General features: G+C 45.4%; 1 protein-coding gene across 2 annotated transcripts in view; it reads left to right on the top strand.

Annotated features, from left to right (window-relative positions):
• Window positions 1-14382, top strand: part of LOC100702229 (1-phosphatidylinositol 4,5-bisphosphate phosphodiesterase delta-3-A) — a 59057-nt gene that overhangs the window by 4963 nt on the left and 39712 nt on the right. The window contains exons 2-6 of one of the 2 annotated variants that reach the window (XM_013266389.3): window positions 601-859; window positions 3700-3755; window positions 3852-3963; window positions 7558-7786; window positions 7989-8118. In XM_013266389.3, the coding sequence (XP_013121843.1) occupies window positions 769-859; window positions 3700-3755; window positions 3852-3963; window positions 7558-7786; window positions 7989-8118 (618 nt within the window). In that variant the 5' untranslated portion in view covers window positions 601-768. Of the gene's footprint in view, window positions 1-539; window positions 860-3699; window positions 3756-3851; window positions 3964-7557; window positions 7787-7988; window positions 8119-14382 lie in introns of those variants that run through there. The other variant, XM_003458560.5, reaches the window with a different exon arrangement.

Here is a 14382-nt window from a genome sequence, read left to right as displayed (position 1 = left end):
TGGGAAATTGATGGATGAATGGGTACAGATATATTCTGTTAAGCAATACAATAAGAAAGAACTGAACTGACTGTGTCTGTCTATCTTCCTGTTTAAAGGAAGTTCTTGTATCGCACCATCACCAAGTGCTATCCATGGCGAATTTGGTGATGGCTGTTGTTTTCTTTCTAATATTCCAGTAACATTAGTTCACAAACTGGAAAAAGGCACAACTGTTGCTATGAAGTAATGCTATAATATATTATATAAATAAAATATAACAATAAAAAATTAATTGATATTCAACTAAAAATTACTAAATCCTGTAGACACAAGCAGAGAATGACAAGCAGAGAATGGTCACACAAGGTCTTAATTATGCCCCTATACACTATTTTTATTTTTATTGTACCCGAATTAAAAAAAAAAATGCTTCAAGAGACTACGTGAATCCAGCTGTCGTCTTTTATAAATATAAATAAATGACATGAAACAGGTAGGTCTACCCTGTTTGCGCGTCACAAAGCTTTTATTTTGAAAATCATCCAGGAAGCGATGCTTTACAATCCAACTACAATGACATTGAGAAGGTTTGGCTTGTCTCTTGTTTTCCTCCGGCAGGATAAAACCATGAGGAGCACTCTGCTCTGTGATTTGTATACACTGTCTTGACAGCCGAGCCAGTAGATTGTCAACTTCCTACCTCGGTCACACACACACAACGCAGGATACGGTTGCAGGGACGGAGGGAGGCACGGAGAGCTAAATAAATCGCATCGTTTTTACAGTATGTTGGGCAACAGAAAGAAAGCAATCCCCCAGGTGAAGAACGGAGCCGGGACGTCCGAATTAAAGGCCATTGATCCTCTGCGGAATCTGGGTGAGTGTTTTTGTTACAGCAGTCTGTGCGTTTATTATGCTCTGTATTTTTACTGAAAGAGTACCGGTATCTCCCTCACTCCCTCCGATTGAGAAAATGGCTTTGCTAGACGTTAACCCTGCTTTAACCCGTTAGCCACATTCAGATTGCAGTGCTTGAAAGTACATTTGCTTTGCTCCCTAGTAAAAATTGAGATACTTGAGGTATACTATTCCACGCTGCCCTAGTTCATCCAGATAGTACTGAAATTGCCGTATTCCAGTGAGCTCATAATTAACTTAAAAATATTTTCCTGACTTATTCAAATCCTGTTAAAAAATAAGAAAGTGACTCTGTTGTTATTGCTGTACAGTTTTCACATTTAAATATGCCCCACTGAATTGAGTAACATAAACTGAGCCCGAAAAATGTATCATAGTACCTGACATGACTCCACTTCTTTCATTGTCTCCTAATCTTATAATATAGTATGTATTTTGATTGTCACTTAATGGGTTTGTAGAGATAACATGTTTCATGAAAAAAAGTTAGGCCAGTTGAAAATTTTACGGGCAACTTGGAGTAAAATTGTGCATTTTCACTTATATGATTTTTTTTTTTTTTCAAACAAAAAAATTTGGACCCCAGGGTAATACAACTTTGGGAACAATGGGAAGGGAAAAATTCCTTTTAATAGGAAGAAACCTGCAGCAGAACCAAGTTGAGAAAGGAGTGGCCATATGTCACGGCCATTTAGGGGGAGGGAGTTCACTGGACATGATTTGGAAAGGCACCTCTCTAATATAAGGTCCCATAGTTGACGGCAGATGTCAGAGCACAAATTAAGCTGTGAAGACAAGGGAATTGTCTGTAGACCTCCAAGACTCGATTATGTTAAGGCACAATGTGCAGAAAACATTCTGGTGCATTGAAGGTCCCAGTAATCACAGGGGCGTCTATCATCCATAGATGGAAGAAGCATCACCAGGACGCTTCCTATATCTGCTGCCCAGCCATTCTGAGCAGTCAGGGTAGAAAGGCCTTAGTCGTGCCTTTTTTCAAACTATGGCTCATGTGATCAAGCACATGGACAATAGTAGGTCAACAAACCTGGAATAACTCCCAGTACGTTTTAAATACCTGGGACCATGCACAATTTGGTTTTAAAATTGAAGAAGCTTCTCTGATGAGACGTGAAATCTCTTCACTTACAGAGAAACTTAAAGAAGTCCAGGTTTGCCAAACTTTTATCATCATCAAGAATTGTAATAAGCAAAGGCTGTGAATATTTATGCATGTATTATATTTTTAGTCTTTTGTTATAAATTTACAAGAATTTAAAGAAAACATTTCACTATCATTATAGGGTATTGGGCATATAATTTTGAGGTGAAAATTTTATTTAATCCATGTTAGAATAAGGCTTACACATCAACATGTGGAACAAGTGAAGTCGCTGTGAATAACTTCCAGATGCGCCGTATGCTTACGTCTAGACAAAATTTTAGGAGGTCGAGTTTGAGAAAATCCCCTCGAAAGAAGCTCCAGAATAACACAGACATTATAATTAAGTTCAATATATTAATAATAGTTGTATTAGTGACTGTATGTGGTCAACAACTGGGTCTCCAGTAAAATAAAGAACATTCAATTCAATAGTATTTCAGCAGAGTTTATTATATGTTTTCACTATGAACTGAAGTGCTATATAATAAAATAAAATAAAATAAAGTAATGTTCTTTTACATTCAAAATGAAATAAAGAACTCTTGAAAGAGTTGTCTTATATATAAAGTCCTTAATTTAAAAAAAGAAAAAGTCTAGTTTGAATTTCCCCTTTTCTCCTTTTTCCTCATTACATTCTACATATAAACAAACTCAGCAAATATCAATAACTAATCACCTGCTTTCTGTTTTCACACACAGACACACAGACACACACACACACACACGCACACACACACACACACACACACACATTTGGAATGTTGCTTTGAAAAAAATGACCTGATTGGCTGAGTAACATCACATGGAATTACTTACAATCCATGTGATTGGTCTATGTTTCCTGTGTGCACACACTGACTGCCAAAAAACGGAAATAGCAGTACAGATTAAAATAACCGTGCTGTACATACATACAAGAAAACTTCTACCAAGAATCAAATCTAATGGGTCCATACAGAATAGTGTTTGTATCCGGATTCAGACTGCAGTCCACCTTTTGGGCTCTAGACTAATCACCATACACTTATGCCACTGAAAGGTTCCTTCCGTGCCGTAGAGTTCATGAAATTCTACAAAAGAACCCACAAACGGGATACCAAGAATTTTGACAGTTTGTACTTTCAAGTATTGACATACAAAACAGAGAGAACTATGTCCAAGTTATAAGAACTAACCCTACAAGGATTGCTCGTGCCCTGGTGCAAAATTACAGTTCTACACACATATTTTTTTATAATGAATAACTGTATAATAAAGAATCTCCTCTAGCAGAATTACACATCCATTCAGCTATGAGGCACATTTCTGGAGGTGTTACTTTGTTTTTGTAGCCCAAGTTTATAATGGCTCCAAATGTTGTCTTTATCGTTTTTCCTTCCATTTTTCTCTGTCCACCCACCCAAGATATCTTTCAATTACAGTGCACCCACATGAGCAGCTGTGGTGTGGCAGATGTATACACACTAGCCTCTAATTTTAACTCTGATCTCTTTTTCCACTCTTTATGCCCTCCCTGTTCTTTCTTCACCCTATCCCAGTGCTACTGAATTTTATACACACCCAAATACAGTATATAAATACAGTGTATATAACATAATTTTAATCAACCATCATTTTGTCTCTATGCTTTCTAGGAGTGCAAAATGATGAAGATGTGAGGCAGATGCTGCAGGGCTCTAGTATGGTGAAGGTATCAATAATTATAAACCATTTGTAGCAGTTAGAAGTAGTTTGTGAATGCTATATATTACATGTATTGTAACATATTAAATCATTACATGGGAAGGTTCGCTCACCTCGCTGGCAGAAGCGACGGATTCTGAAGTTGCTGGAAGATGGTGTCACCGTTTGGTGTCAATCATACAAAACATCCAGCCGGGCCAAGGAGCAACAATCCTGTAAGTTTTTGTACTATGTTGTATGCAGCATCACACTATTGACACTAAATGAATTTGAATTGTCAGTTGTAAATGAAATATTAAACTATAACAAGCTATAGTCCACACTGTTACACGATCACAGAATAAATAAATGATTATTTTCATATAACATATATTATACAGTGCTGATGATTATAAAACACAAAGCTCATCAAACAAATTCTATTGTAAGACAAAGATAAGCCGAGTAAATACAAAATAAAGTTTTTAAATCATTGAATTTATTAATAGAAAAAAAGCCATCCAAACCTGTCTGTACCTGTCTGAAAAAGTAATTGTCCCTCAAACCTAATAACTTTTTGTGCGCTCCTTGACAACAGGAACCACAATCAAGTATTTGGAATAACTATGAATGACTATTTCACACAGTTGTGGAGAAATTTTGATTTACTCTTCTTTGCAAAATGTTTTTAATTCAGTTATGTTGGAAAATTTTGAAAATGAAGGACCTGTTTAAGGTCAGGCCACAGCATCTCAGTCTTAATTTAAGTCCAGACGTTGACTTGGCCACTCCAAAACCTTCATTTTGAGTTTTTTTAAGCCAGAAGTGGAGTTCTCAGTGTGTTTGTCAGTGGGCCTCAGCAGTGCATACACAAATAATCTGTGTGCAAATTGTGCATACAAACTTTTCAAACTCAAATCTGTGATTTATCAATATCTTTGTCTAAATGTATTTGATGATCTGAAATGTGTAAGTGTTAGAAATATGCAAAAACTAGGAAATCATTAAGGGGGCAAATACTTTCTAATGGCACTTAATGTAGTGCTTTGATGCTCTTAGCGAAACACTAACAGCACTGTTGTAAATTCACAAACACGCTCATGCAGAACTTTATTGCATGGCTTTTTATCTATTACACACACTCCAGTGGACATTTCAGAGGCAATTTGGGTTCACTATCTTGTCCAGGAACAATATGATATGTTGTCTAAAGAAACAGGAATCCAGCCATTGATACTGTGATAAATAATCACACCAGCTTTTTCTTAATGATCACTAATGCGTGAGCCAAAAATATGTCTCAACTTTTGGTCAAGATGTAATCATCATCAAGTGATCATGGCCTGTGGTAGAAAGATGTTTTTCTCCAATTTTTAAATTCACATAATCTAAAGAAAAATCATGGTCTAATTATTTGTTAACAGTGAAATAAAGTTTAATTACCTATACATTTTTCTGTTTATTGATGATTGTTATTATAAAGGGTTACTATACAGACATGCTGACCAACATCATTATGCTTTAGCTAAAGTGATTAAAGTAACTAGATTGGCTCATATGAAAAGAGAACTATAACATTACATATAACCTATGTAATACACTGTAGACTTAACTTCTGGAGAACAAGTGGCTGCTCAGTGGTGGCTGGGTGTGTAAGGTAAAATGTCCATGTACTGTATCTATTTTTGATCATTTTAAATACAGTTTGCTGCTCTGTACTTTGTACTCCCTCCTTCTCTATCTGAGGGTCACACACGTTGCCCTGATTATAGAGCTCATCTATTTTGAGCATAAGATCCTTTCTCTAGTTCAAATAGTGGGATTGCAAAACATATGGCGGGAGTCTGCCTTGGAGCCTGTGGTTTGATGCTGTGTAGTTAACATATGACTCAGCCACTCCCAAGTACAGTACAGGGCCTTTAATTGGCACTGGAGTTGGTGTGCCAGTACTGTGGTTTACTCCTGATATCCAAGGTCATTACAGAGATAGTTTTCCTCTAGTATATTACATTTCTAAATAAGATTCATTTCATCCCCACATTGAAGCTAAATCTTTGTATTCTTCATTCCATAATCTTCTCAGATGTATTTAAAAAAACTTGTAGATGGTTGTAATTGGACTTGACGTGTGGCAATAAAAAAGCTTGTTAGACACAAACAAAATGTCTTACTAAAACAAAACCATAGAGTTCAAAAGCTGGAAAAGAAAGGTCTATGTGCAGAATCAAGAGGCAGAGGAGACCAAAGGGAAAGGAAAATATGTTCAGAGAGCTGGTCCAAAGGTGATGCAAGGTACAAAGACAGTCCTGTGGGTTGGCCTGGCTGTAGGGCAAAGCAGAGAAGCAGTTTTATGTGTTTACCCAAATGAAGAGAGAGAGTTCTCAGGGTGAGTCTGGGGGCCAACAATGGCCGAGGAGGTGGCCAGTAGGCCTGTTTTGGCACTCGGTGGCCAGTGATGACAGCCAGCAATACCCAGGTTGGAGACCCTTTGGAGGGGGTGAATGGCAGCTGGTGATAAAGGTCATGATCCTTCAGGGGGGGTTGGGAGGAGGCTGACAGTGGCAGAGGAGACCCCTCCAAAAGCTTGGTTGGAGCCCATTATCAATGGTAGGGATGAGAGTCCCCTAGAGGCAAAGCCCATTTTGAGACTGGGCTGTGATGGGGGCTGGCAATGGCATCACCATCATCAGCATGGGCTCTGCTGGCCTTCAGCCCACAGACTTTTAATATCTGTAGATCCAAAAATCTAGGTAGAAATTCTAAAAAGCTTCCTAAATTTCTCCTTCAGGTCCCTGGAAAGGATTGCTATATCTTCTGCATCCATGTTCTGGTTGCCTGTGACAGGACAAGGTTCAAAACATAATGAGAGCCATTTGGTTGAAAAAGACGGAAAAGGTCTATAAATCCAGAGACAAACAGTAAACAGAAATACATGAAACAAAATCCAAAATTACAGGGAAATACATAAGCAGGCAACAGTATGATACAGTCAGCTTAAAGTGAAAGACAGGTTATACACACATAAGAGCACATTGAGGGCTAAATTAGGAAAACAGATCGGTAAGAAGAAAGCAGTGAAACTAATCCGTGATAGGGGAAGTAAAACTATAAGCACAACACAGAAGGCAAAAGACTTCCAAATTAAAACAGGAAGTTACTAACCACAGAGACAAAGATGTGGTAACAGTACATAAGAGGAAACTAAGGAAACCAGAATAAGCAAGGAACCAAATTCTAAAGAACAAAGAAACCAAGAACTGGGTAGAAAACCTAATAGTGTCATGGTCCTGGGTCTTTGAGCTTGGTTCTGAATGTGCTCATTTCTTTGAAATTACAAAAGAGTTGTCTCTGTATATATTATTCTCTTGTGCTTCTGAGTTTAGTTATAGTCTCGTGTGTGTTATGTTCTGCTTTGCCTTCCTTGCTTCGTTAGTGGATTCTGCTCAGCTGTGTTCTCCAGGTGTTTCACCTTTACCCATATCCCATGGGTATTTAAGCCCTCTGTTTCCTTCTGTCACTTGTTGTGATCTCCCTATAGCTGTGTGCCCTGTCTATTTCTCAGTGTAGTTCTCTAGCTAATGTTCACCAGTATCTGCTTACTTAAGTTCTTTGCACTTTGGTTTCGTGCATGTCCAGCAATAAAGCTGCCTTTTGAGTTCAGTTCTGTTTCTGAGTCCTGGATACTGGGTCCAATTCTCTGCCCACTACGCAGTGTATCATAACAAATAATAAACAAAGATAAAAGAAAAAATCTTAAAACATAACAATCACAAGGTGTGAATATATTTGAATAATCCTTTGCTCACTTTATTTCTTTCTTCATCCTCCAGTCTCCATCATGGAAGTGGAGTGTGTGCACGAAGGTTGCCAGTCAGAGACATTGCGGCAGATGGCTGGCTCAGTACCTGAAAACCAGTGTTTAACAGTGGTCTTCAAAGGGCCTCGTAAAAGCCTGGATCTCCTCTGCCAAAGCCAAGACGAAGCTCAGTGCTGGGCCCGTGGCATCCGTACCCTGCAGGAGAGGATGGACAACATGACCCAGAAGGAGAAACTTGACCAATATCCTTGATTTTTGTGGGGGTGGACATAAATCTCTATTCATTTGGATTTATAGAAGCACTACTTTGTGTACATTTGATAATAGTTGACCACTGGGAACCAAGAGATCCAAACTAGAGAGTTAGCACTGTAACAGGTAACCAATGAAACGTCATGTTAAAATACACCATATGGCTCATCAGTGCTTCCTTGACAATGTCACCTGGATTCATGCTTATATGAGTAGGGCTGACCGAAACCGTGACGACAAGATGAGCTACGAAGAGGTTCAGATGCTGCTGCAGATGATCAATATTGACTTGAACGACCAGTATGCTCGCAGCCTCTTCCAGGTAGCAGAACACACTGCTTAATTTAAGTAATTAAAGTCAATCATTTAAATTAAAGCTTACTTTTAGGGTTTTATAGCCCTTCTGTCTGGAGTATTGATTTCCCCTCTTGGTGCGTAATGTGGGTTTTTCAGTTTCCTTCACTGTCATATTTACATATTGTATACAAATGATGATGACTTTATTTGGTTTGTACCCAGAGCTTGTGACCATAGGAAAGGGTAGGAACGTAGATTGACCAGTAAATTGACACCTTCACATTTACGCTCAGCTCTCTCTTCACTACAGTGGACTGGCATGTGGCCCAGGCTGTCTGTTGATCTCATATTCTGCACTCCTCTCACTTGTGAACAAAATCCTGAGATACTTAGACTCCTCAGCTTGGGTTAGTTATTCATCCCAGACTTGGAGTGTGCATATGGCAGGGGTGTTGCCTCTGGCTCCGCTGCAGTGTAGGGGTGGTTCAGTGGGCTCGAGGGGCAGTGCCAGGGTGGCTGGCAGGGCAGCTGCTGCCACTCAGTAATCACACTGTCCCTATTTCAGTGACGCAGGGGCTCAAGAAAGGAGCTGAGTGTTATTATTGTGCGATCTATTGTACAATATAAAGCGCCTTGAGGCGACTTTTGTTGTGATTTGGCGCTATATAAATAAAATTGAATTGAATTGAATTGAATTGAGTGGAGAAGCAGCAGAAAAGCTGACCTCCTAACGTCAGGAAAAAGGATAATGTATTGTGCAAATAAACACCATAAAACTGTCACCTGAGGCTACGTGGGGTCCATTCATTCCACAGTGGTGGTCCCGCAGTCTGCGGCACCTGTGCAGCTGCTGCACCTACTTGGGCAAATGCTGGCAGATATAGCGATGCACCAAGAGCAGGCGGCAGTGCACAAAGACCAGCTGAATGAGCTTTGGGCCCAGGCAGAACAACAAACAAGTGTGCGGGAGAGGCTGGATAGGGCAGCCGCACCGCTGCAATCCCTTCCTCTGACGGTGGCCATGCACCGGATAGGGAACGGGGACGATCCTCATGGAGGCATTCCAGGTTAGTGCCGAGGCATGCCAGTGGCATGCTGTGGAATGGGTTCTGTGGCTACTGCCGCTGCTATCCGGAGTGGCCCAGATGGCAGCCGTGAGCCTGCCCCCTGTGTCAGGGGGTGTTTTGAGGACGTTTGCCTGGGCTCTCCCCAGTGGACCATCGCAGGCGGGTTTTTTTGGGGGTTTTTTGCCTGTCCCGTTTGGCTCTTTTGCCATCAGAATTATTGTCTAAAGGCGAAGAAAGATGCCCAACGGATTTACTTTACCAAATTGACCATCCCAGCCTTGCCGTAATGGTCTATTTGATTCACCTTTTATTGTTTATTTTATTGTCACTTGCTGAATACGGGACAGACTTGACTGGGGGAAAGAAAGGGGAGAAAGAAAGAGGGAAAGAAAAACAGCTGAGAGGAGGGACGGGGAAAAAGGGCAAAAAACAAAAACCAACAGAATAAGCAGACAAAAAATACATATATCGATCACCTGGATCACCTGTTGAGATAGAAAAAAGAAAACAAGCAGAAGAAAACGAGAGTAATAGAATAAACAACATCACAATGATATATGGGAATATGACATTAAATACTAAATATTAAACATTATTGTGCAGCACGTAAGATCGACAGCGCACAGTGTGCTTTGAGGTAGGAGCCAAAAAAGGTGTAGTTTGTGTGTGTGATCACCCGTGTGTACACCTGTGAGCATGGATGCGCTTGTTTTTAAAAGGTTCCTTCATGTAATGATCTGCTAGAGGGTGTGGGGGGCCACTGCCCCGTCCTCCAGGGCATGAAGCAGGTATGGAGGAGATCAAAACTCCAGACATCCAGAGGCCCCCAGAACACAAGAGACCAAGGAAGACCAACAGAGGGGCAGCCGCGCCACTCTCCCAGAAAGAGCTGAGGAGAGTCCCAGATGAGGGGTCACTCAGCAGCCGCGGAGCAGAAGCCAGGGGGGTTGCAGTGATGTGCCCGTGAGCTCCGCCGACAGCCAGCTGTGCCTGAGTGACCGAGCCCCAGGCCGAGAGGCCGAGGGCACCCCACCCCCGAAGTGGCTCGAGCGAGCCCCAGGCTCCAGGCCCCGGCAAGCAGCCACCAAGGAGTGAGCCGGTGTGTACCTGGACGCCCATCCCCGGACACAAAGAACCACCAACGCACCGATGTCTGAGGGCGTCCGCCACCGGCAGGGGAAGTGGTGGGGGAGATAGGCCTCCAAACCTTGGAGGGCCTGAGATGTCCCCAGAGAGGTGGCGTCTGATACCAAACCTGACATATAGACACAGACATACAGGCACACACAGATACAAACATCCATTCCCACCCTCATGCTCTCATAAGCAATTATTCCACACTCAACCAACGTGGAGACAGACATAAATAGACACTGTACACACAATCACACTCCCCAAGCGTACTCTAAGAACCGGGTCTAGGTACCCTTGCCCCTGGAGGGGGAAACTGCACCCAGACCCAGGTGGTGTTACCCTTTTCCCTGCGGTGGGGAGAAGTAGACCGCCCCGACTCCGCAGCAGCAGGGAGGCCCCACATTCCAGACCCCAGTCGGACAGCCAACTCCTCCTCCTAGCCCCCCCGCTCCAGCAGGCCGCAGAGAACGGGGGTGTGAGAAGACTCCAAACCTCCCTCCACCCGCTCATATGTAGTGTTGATGTATGTGTGTTCTAAGGTGCATTTAAAACCCAGGAGGGCATGGAGCTACCTGCCAGAGAGCAGCAGGTAAGCGCATAGCCCCTCCTGCTAGCTCTCAATGTCTACGTGTATTTAAAATTGAGAGGTGGGCAACGACACCAGGGGTGAGGTGTACACCCTGATGGTAACTTGGAGTCTGTGTTGCGTGCCCACCCCCAAGATCCTATATGTATGTGTTATGAGAGTGTGAGTAATGTGAATGTCAAGTTGTGAGATAAAATTGAGGCAGAGGCAGCCAGAAGGGGACAGAGGCAGGGGATGGCTCCTCTGCACCCTGGTGACACACCCTTACCCCAAGGCCCTGCATGTGTGGGTGATTGTGGTGGAGCGGGAAGAGGGAGGCAGCTGGAGATGGGGAGGGAAGGAAGGGAGGGGCAAGTGACCCCTCCCTGGGGCCAGCTCCCCCTCTGACCCCAGTAGGCACCCCCATACTCTGCAACCCGCCAGGGAAAGGGGGCCCAGGCCCATCCGGACCGGGGCCCAGTGCAGCAGCGCCGCCCGGCCCCACAGAGCCCGGGACAGTCCACCTGATCCCACCACAGAGAAAACTGCTCCCACCCCATCATCCACTCATCTTCCAGACTACACAAGACAATAGACGCCCAGGCTGAGATCTTCCTCCACCTCTCCTGTATCTCCCCCTCCTGCAGAGAGAGTTCCTGAAGAGAGGAAAGCTCCTGCAAGATGTGACAACCTCCCCCACCAGTTGAAGAGCCACCCAGGTGGCTCGATGCACTGGCGGCACCCTGCGCCAGGGCTGGGCCCCCATACACCCACAACCCCGGCAACACACCAACCAGGACCCAAGCCCCCGAGGCCCGGCCACGGCCCCAGCCCAGAGACGGAGCGCCCCCAGAACCCCACGCCTGTCCCGGACCCACCCAGGGGCAGCCAGGCTGACAGGTCAGTAACCCACGTCCATCAGCATAGACCCTCCCCTAGCCCCACTGCATGTAGCCACGAGGAAACCGTCACCCAAGAGCCAACAGAGCCCTTAATTGGCCATGACCGCTACCCCGGGTTCAGCCCCCCAAGGAAGATGCTCCCGGGGAACCCCCCGACGCCCTAAGCCTGTCCCTACCCCCACACCAATCACAACAGTGAAGGTGGGACCAAACTATGACCCCCCACCCCCACTAGGTGGTAAGTGGCCTGTATTTGTATAGCGCTTCACTAGTCCCTAAGGACCCCAAAGCGCTTTACACATCCAGTCATCTACCCATTCACACACACATTCACACACTGGTGATAGCAAGCTACATTGTAGCCACAGCTGCCGTGGGGCGCACTGACAGAGGCGAGGCTGCCGGATGATGGAGCTGATCAAAGGAGCCCAGAGCAATTGATCTGATGTGGTGGCAGAGGCTGTATCAAGACTAATGTGATCTAATAGATAATTTCTATATTGGTTAGAATTAAGATTATTTTTATTTTTCCAGTTCATGAGGACTATTTTCTTGGCTATGCATAGGGCAGTGAAAACCATATGGGCTATATTCTTTTCTGAAGTGACATTATCTAAGCTGCCCAACAAACACACTAAAGGGGAAGTTGGATTGTTACATTTCAGACACTTTGATAAGTCTTCACATATCTCGCGCCAAAACTTCTGAACTGGTGGACAGAACCAAAGAGCGTGGATATAATTCCATCCATCCATCCATCTTCATCCGCTTTATCCGAGGCCGGGTCGCGGGGGCAGTAGCCTAAGCAGGGAAGCCCAGACCTCCCTCTCCCCAGCCACCTCCTCCAGCTTATCCGGGGGAACACCAAGGTGCTCCCAGGCCAGCCGAGCTGTAATCTCTCCAGCGTGTCCTTGGTCTGCCCCCGGGGCCTCCTCCCGGTGGGACATGCCCGGAACACCTCACCCAGGAGGCGCCCAGGAGGCATCCTTGTCACATGCCCGAACCACCTCAACTGGCTCCTTTCGATGTGGAGGAGCAGCGGCTCTACTCTGAGCCCCTCCCGGATGGCTGAACTTCTCACCCTATCTCTAAGGGAGAGGCCAGCCACCCTTCGGAGGAAGCTCATTTCTGCCGCTTGTATCCGCGATCTCGTTCTTTCGGTCACTACCCACAGCTCGTGGCCATAGGTGAGGGTAGGGACGTAGATCGACCGGTAAATTGAGAGCTTCGCTTTTACACTTAGCTCCCTCTTCACCACGATGGACCGGTGCAGCGTCCGCATCACTGCAGCCACAGCACCAATCCGTCTGTCGATCTCCGGCTCCCTTCTCCCATCACTCGCGAACAAGACCCCGAGATACTTGAACTCCTCCACTTGGGGCAGGAACTCATCCCCGACCCGGAGTGGGCACTCCACCCTTTTCCGGCTGAGAACCATGGCCTCAGATTTGGAGGTGCTGATCCTCATTCCCGCTGCTTCACACTCGGCTGCGAACCAGTGCAAGCTGGAGGCCTTCACCCGATGAAGCCAACAGAACCACATCATCCGCAAAAAGCAGAGATGAGATTCTGAGGCCACCGAAGTGAAAGCCTCCGCCACTTGGCTGCGCCTAGAAATCCTGTCCATAAAATTATGAACAGAACCGGTGACAAAGGGCAGCCCTGGCGGAGCCCATCACCCACCGGAAACGAGTCCGACTTATTGCCGGCAATGCGAACCAAGCTCTTGCAACGGTTGTATAGGGATCGAATGGCCCGTAGCAATGGGCCAGACACCCCATACTCCCACAACACCTCCCACAGGACACCCCGAGGGACACGGTCGAATGCCTTCTCCAAGTCCACAAAACACATGTAGACTGGTTGGGCAAACTCCCATGCACCCAAGTATCCTTGAGAGGCTAAAGAGCTGATCCAGTGTTCCGCGACCAGGACGAAAACCACATTGTTCCTCCTGTATCCGAGGTTCGACTAGCGGACGAACTCTCCTTTCCAGCACCCTGGCATAGACTTTCCCAGGGAGGCTGAGGAGTGTGATCCCCCTGTAGTTGGAACACACCCTCCGGTCTCCCTTCTTAAAGATGGGGACCACCACCCCGGTCTGCCAGTCCAGGGGTACTGCCCCTGATCTCCACGCAACATTGCAGAGGCGTGTCAAGCAAGACAGCCCCACAGCGTCCAGAGCCTTCAGGAACTCAGGGCAGACCTCATCAACACCAGGGGCTCTGCCACCAAGCAGTTGTTTAACTGCCTCAGTGACCTCGCCCCCGGAAATTGGCGGGTCATTCCCCTCATCCCCAGACTCTGCTTCCTCCTCGGAAGACGTGTCAGTGGGATTAAGGAGGTCCTCGAAGTATTCCTTCCACCGCCTGACAATTTTCTCAGTCGACGTCAGCAGCGCTCCGCCAGCACTATACACAGTGCAGGTAGAGCACCGCTTTCCCCTCCTGAGACGCCTGACGGTTTGCCAGAATCTCTTCGAGGCAGTCCGAAAGTCTCTCCGAACTCCTCCCACACCCGAGTTTTTGCTTCAGCCACTGCCCGAGCCGCATTCCACTTGGCCTGTCGATACCTGTCGGCTGCCTCCGGAGTCCCACAGGCTAACCAAGCCCGATAGGACT

The sequence above is a fragment of the Oreochromis niloticus genome, linkage group LG8, assembly GCF_001858045.2.
Source record: "Oreochromis niloticus isolate F11D_XX linkage group LG8, O_niloticus_UMD_NMBU, whole genome shotgun sequence".
Taxonomy (NCBI): Eukaryota; Metazoa; Chordata; class Actinopteri; order Cichliformes; family Cichlidae; genus Oreochromis; species Oreochromis niloticus.
The sequence above is the reverse complement of the archived record's forward strand: the minus strand, read 5'-3'. Positions and strand labels throughout refer to the sequence as shown.